Source organism: Triticum aestivum, chromosome 2B (assembly GCF_018294505.1).
Source record: "Triticum aestivum cultivar Chinese Spring chromosome 2B, IWGSC CS RefSeq v2.1, whole genome shotgun sequence".
Classification (NCBI taxonomy): Eukaryota; Viridiplantae; Streptophyta; class Magnoliopsida; order Poales; family Poaceae; genus Triticum; species Triticum aestivum.
Window position 1 is genome coordinate 622,077,025 of NC_057798.1, and position 6,282 is coordinate 622,083,306.

Sequence of the window (6,282 nt, forward strand, 5' to 3'; positions counted from 1 at the left end):
TGTCGTGTACAAGGGTAAGGTTCCCGGAGTCTACGACGACTGGGAGGAGTGTCGGAGATAGGTTCACCGATTCAGCGGTAACAGTTACAAAGGGTACACCACTAGGGCCGAGGCCGAATCTAGATACGCCCGCTATCTAGCGGGAGAGGGAGGGAGCGTTGGAGGAACCGGATGAAGACGAGTTTCATCGTGATGATGCTCATCGTGATGACCGCATCTCTCTTCTATGTGATGGTAGTTTAGATGATCGATATCGACTTGTAATGTGAAGACAAACTCGCTACTCGCGGTCTCGAGACTTGTAATATAATGTTCTATCTTTGTTCGGTCTTTTCAATTCGGAGACTAATATGATGAATTGTATTCAGAGACTAATATGATGAATTGTATTCAGAGACTAATCTTCTATTGTATTCGATGAATCTGTTGTTGATGTGTGCTGTCTATATTTTGTCCAATTATACATTTTGTAACCTGTGCAAAAAACAGAAAAATAAAAAATAAAAAAAATCTAATATTCATACTAATGGCGCATCACATCACAGTGCGCCATTAGTATTCCAAAGGATACTAATGGTGCATCATTGAACAGTGCACCATTCGTATGCCGAAGTTACTAATGGCGCATCTTGTTGTTGTGCGCCATTCATATGCCAAAGCACCTGGGTACACATGGCCCGCTGGGAGGCATACTAATGGCGCACTGTTGTATATACTAATGGCGCATCTGAGGTCCGCCATTAGTATACCAGATACTAATGGCGCCATTAGTAAAATATACTAATGGCGTGGCACTAATGGCGCACCACTAATGCGCCATTAATGGCCAAATTAGGTGCGCCATTAGTAGACCTTTTCCTAGTAGTGCCCCCTCCACACGTTTGTCTCCAATTTGTGGGAGAAAACGCGTTCGGACCGCCCTGCGGACCGATACATGCACGCATTGGATGACTTTCGCGGTCCGGACGTATGCGGGAGCTTTGTGAGTGGAGATATAAAAAATGGAGAAACAAACAAATGTGTACAACTATATTTGCGCATTTAAAAAATAAAATATAAAATGTGTACAACTATATTTGCGCATTTAGAAATATACAACATAAAAAGTGGAGAAACAAACAAACAAAAACAGAAAAAATAGAAGTGAAAGAAAAAACATCGAAAAAACCACATGCTGTTGTCATGTGTGGTAATATTTACTCAAATCTCATTTAATAATAAGAGAAATCCTACCTTTCATCCGACAAATGAAGCCGCACGCGTCGACCGCCTCCGTGGCCGTCATATCTATTTTGATCAGACGACTCACAGCCATCTCCAACCTTTGCAACTTAACCCATATTGCAATGCAAGGAGCACAACAAGGTGCTTGTGCACCTTGTTGAAAAGGTTGGTCGCCATGTCCATCATGCGCTAGCCTTGTACATGCAGGTCATCGTCATCGAGAGCCTTCATGCTGGATCTCTGCGGTCAAACGGTTCCTCGGTGACCGAGTTGATGGATCCAGTGAGATCCGCCACGTTGACAAGGAGTGCTCATGCGCACGTGAGTTCCTCCTTGGCGGCGGCGGCCAGATTGCAACAAGGGCTGTGTCGAAATTGCAACATGCCTCTTGTTGCAATGGGACGGGACACACATGAGCCAAAGATGCTTTTGTTGCAATGAGGGCTTTGTTGCAATTGCAAACATGGGCCGTGTTGAAATTGCAACATGGCTCTTGTTGCAATGGGACGGGACATGCATGAGCCAAAGATATTTTTATGTTGTACAACACAGCTTTGCTGCATCTACGGGAAAATTCTACGGAATTGTTGTTACAGGTTGAGATGGGAACATTTAATTGGTGAGGAAGGGGGGCCACCCCTGAAATTCAGGGGGGGGATTAGTGAAGATTAATTGAGGGGAGAGTCCGTAGGAAGTATTCCGTAGGTGGTCCGTAAGTGTAGAGTTTTTGCTTGCGACAAGGGCTTGTTGCAATTGCAACAAGGCTCTTTTTGCAAGAGCCGCATATTCCTTTTTGCAACAAGGCTTTAGCTGTAGGATTTCTAAGAAAATCACGCTTGTGTTGAAAAGGAACCCGGTGTGTTTGCACTATAGAAAATATAGGAACTCATGAGGCATACGATTTCTAAGAAACTAGACTTGGCAGGAAATTTCTTTCTAATTGAGGGCAAAGTGATCCTTAAATACACCTCCTACCCAAATAAATACAATAGATCGCATGTCAATATAGAGGGAGACTGCAGCCACACATACATTTGCCCCTAAATGAAGAAAAACAGTTGTCACGATCATCAACACCTGTATTTCAACACGAGCAAAGAAAACAAAACAAAACAAAACAATCTGTCACTCGAGCAAAGAACTAACATGAGCTGAAGGCCCCTCAGCTCCCGACGTGGCCTCCTCCTCCCCGTTGCCGGGCAATATGAGGATCGGGCTTCGCACGATGTGCTTGCTGGAGACCCACTTGAGCTGCCCTTCGATGGCGCCTTCCGGCACGGCCTTGGCCTTGACGGAGACCGTGTAGTTCAAGACCTCGTCCAGCTCCTTGAACTCCAGCTTCGTCGGCGTCACTTCCACCGTCACCGATTTCGGCGCCTCAACCTCCATCTCGTACGCCGAGCTTGCCATGCCGACGTTTGTCACCGCGCGGGTGGCGTTCACGACGGTGTCCGCCTTGTCGACGATGATGGTGATTGACGGGTAGTTGAGGTCCTTCTCGGCGATCTTTGTTATCTTGGTGCAGTCCACCGCCGGCTCCGGGTGGATGATCGAGTTCACCTGCTGGTCCGTGTAGTTGAGCCCGCACAGGTACGGGACGTAGTCCGACGCCGACAGGTTGTACACGAGCCCCGGGTCCATGGCTTTCTTCGGGTTCACGTGCCCGGCGCCCGTGGCGAAGTACGTCGCCTGCGTGCCGTCCACGTCGAGGAACGGTTTCTTCTCGTTATCGGTGGTTTCCGTGGTCGTCATCAGCGCCGACTTGATGGCGGCGGGCGACCACGTCGGGTGCGCGTTCTTCATTAGCGCGGCGACCCCGGCGAGGTGCGGGCACGACATGGACGTGCCGGACTTGACGTCGAACTTGGGCATCTCTGCTTTGGGCGGCAACACCAAGTCCGCGATGCCGGGGACGCCCGCGAGTATGTTCACTCCCGGGCCGATGATGTCAGGCTTTAGAATCCCCCGGCTTTGCAGGTTCGGCCCCCGCGCCGAGAACGGCGCCATCATCGGCGACCGCGGGGTGTCGAACGACGTTCCTTTCAAGATGAAGTTCGCCGTGGCTTCTTTCTCGGACTGCAGGTAGGCCTTGAGCTTCTGCCCGACTTTGTTGGGCACTTGCACCGTCGGGATGACGTGGGGCCTTGGGATGATCACCGGGCCGAACACCTCAGGGGTGACGACGATCATGCCGAACCCGCCGGCCTTTTCGACCATTTTGGCCTTGGCGGTGCTAGGGGTGCCGCCAGCCTCGCAAATGACGATCTTCCCGGTGACGTTCTCCGCGCTCAACACGGTGTCGCTGGTGCACTTACCGTCGCCCACGTCGCGCGCCAACGGCCGCAGCTCCTTCCCGTAGTCCTTGACTTCGCTGAGCGACTCGCCGTCAAGTTCATCTCCACTGCCAAGCTTCACGGTGGCCGCGAACCGCCTGTCGGTGGTGCTCGCCCCCACGGTGAGAAGCCACGGTGCCCCGTTGGCGACGGTTGCCGGGTTGGGGCCGATGTTGCCAGCCGCCGTGCTGACGAACACGCCGTTGAGGGCAGCGGTGTATCCTCCGAGCGAGACGGGGTCCTCCGAGAAGTCAGCGTCCGGGTTCCCGCCAAGAGACATAGAGAGCACGTCGACGCCGTCCTCGATGGCATCGTCGACCGCCGCCAGTATGTCATCCCGGTCGCAGCCCTTCGTCTCGAAGCACACCTGGTAGAAGGCGATGTGCGCGCGGGGCGCCATGCCGACCGCCGTGCCCACCGCGAGGCCGGATATGTTGGCGTCGGGCACGAACGCGCCGGCGGCGGTGCTGGACGTGTGCGTCCCGTGCTGGCCCTCGTTGATCGGGAGCACCGGGTCGTCGATGCCCTTCCACTTCCACTTGGCCGACTCGAAGAAGGACCGCGCGCCGATGAGCTTGTTGTTGCACACCGTGTTGTTGAAGTCGCAGCGGCCAGTCCACTTCTTGGGCGGCGGCTTCATTCCCTCGCCGTCGAACGACGGGTGGCCGGCGTAGATGCCGTCGTCGAGGACCCCGATGATGATGCCCTCGCCCATGTTGCTGGTGTTCCACACGCCTTCCCCGGCGCGGTCCTCGCCCATGAGCCCCAGCATCTTGGGCGTGTGCGTGGTCATGAGGTGGTACGTCTTCTCAGGATAGGCCTTGTAAAACCAGTCCTTCTTTTTCATCTCCTCCAGCTCCTCCACCGTCAGACGGGCGGAGAAGCCATTGACGACGTTGCGGTACGAGTATAGGAGCCGGGTCACGGAGGAGGGGTCATTCTCCATCGCTTCCTTGGCCATGTCGCACACCTCGGCCAGGAGCGACGCGTGCCAGCTCGACGTGTTCTTGTACAGCTTCGTGTCGTACTCGTACGGGCTGCGCACGATGACGAGGAAGTTCTTGTGCAGGCCGGTGTCATTGCCATGGGGGCCATGGCTCGCCGCCGGGGTCACGGCTACGCACAGGAAGAGGAGGACGGAGGCGACGCGGAGGGCGAGACGCGGTGGCGAGCATCCTCCATGGATTCGATTGTCCATCTGGGTCTAAGGAGAATGATCAGAGGTGGGCGTTGAGCGAGGTAGCGTTACATATGGGGAGTTGGCTCTTGTGATCTCTAAAGATGGAACGGAGCCTTCTGTGGTCAGACGGCGAGATGGCTTAATAAAGATAGCAAAGGCATGCAATAACTGGGGAGGCTTAGCTCTGACCAGAAGTTCAATAGACTCTGCGCTTTCATTTCAGGGCTTTTCTTGTAAAGGAAATGAAGGAGACTAGATGCCTTGAAATGAAGCTGAAAGTAGGCGACTACGATTTTTTCCCATGATTTTGCTAAATGCAGATCAACTAGATTTTTACATGCGTTGATTACTCTGTTTTGATGTCTGTGCAAGACAGAGGAAATCAAAACTAGATCACATGTCTAGCACCATTGTCTTTTTTTTGCCAGTAAATCAGACAGCTTGATTTCAGGTATTAGACAATCAGTCAAGATGCCGGTCATTAGAAAGCTAGGAGTTTCATCAAGATAGCTCTCGGTCACATTCAATGTACAAACGTGCATAAAGATGTGGCAGATCCACATTGAATATAAAAAAAAAGAGAAAACACTAGCAAGCTCTAACATGATAGGGGTCACAATTGAACAAGAATGTGGCGACTGTTACAAAGTGCCTTCAACTCCGGGCAGTCCACCTTCATTATCACATGTGAGAATCATCTAAGTGTTGTGAAACGAACGCCATCGCACAGTGAAAAGGTTTCAGGTATCGGTGGCCCAAAAATATCCACATACGGTTTACACCATGCACCAAGCATGGCCAAAGAAGAACGTGCAACGCCTCCTGCACCACCCGGCCATCAAAAAAGTTTAAGGGCCCGCTGGTGTTGCTCTTGATAATGCCAGGATCGGGGGGACGCCAGCTGAAGCCCGACAAGACAACAGGGGTCTTCCGAGCGCAAAAGTCATTTTACACTGTTACGCTATATGATCCCGCTTAGACGTGGAGGCATATGATCCCGCTTCACCAGGAGACAATACGGCTGATCGACCACCCCGTGGTCGCGATGGAGAGGCCTCAAGGCCCTTCACTAGACCCGTACCCTGGCATCGCTCGAAAAGCACAAGGCCACAGGGGAACACTCCGGACCTGCGCGACATATTGGAGGATAAGGCAAGACAATCAAGATTGATCTATGGATCACGTGGGCGCCCCACGATACGTGACGATCACCGTCACCCCGGACACAGTAAGTCCGGCCGGGCCGAACACAATAGACAAAGCTCTTTTGAGCTCCGTCACGATATCGCCCAGTACAGAGGCGCCGCACACCCACTGTGCTTCACAGATGAGGTAATGGATCATCAAATCCCAGAAGGGTTTAAACCCGTCAATATTGAATCTTATGATGGTACAACAGACCCCGCGGTCTGGATCGAGGACTATCTCCTCCACATCCACATGGCCCGTGGAGACGATCTCCACGCCATCAAATATCTCCCACTCAAACTTAAAGGACCAGCCCGGCACTGGCTTAAAAGCTTGCCAGCAGAGTCAATCGGGAGT

At 52.4% G+C, this 6,282-nt stretch overlaps 1 protein-coding gene across 1 annotated transcript; it reads right to left on the bottom strand.

The window, feature by feature from the left end:
• Positions 1 to 2,172: 2,172 nt before the first annotated feature.
• Positions 2,173 to 4,835, bottom strand: LOC123041791 (subtilisin-like protease 4). The gene has a single exon (XM_044464349.1). It carries the CDS (start codon positions 4,753 to 4,755, stop codon positions 2,350 to 2,352), a length of 2,406 nt encoding a protein of 801 aa, XP_044320284.1. The 5' UTR covers positions 4,756 to 4,835; the 3' UTR covers positions 2,173 to 2,349.
• Between the last annotated feature and the right edge of the window lie 1,447 nt (positions 4,836 to 6,282).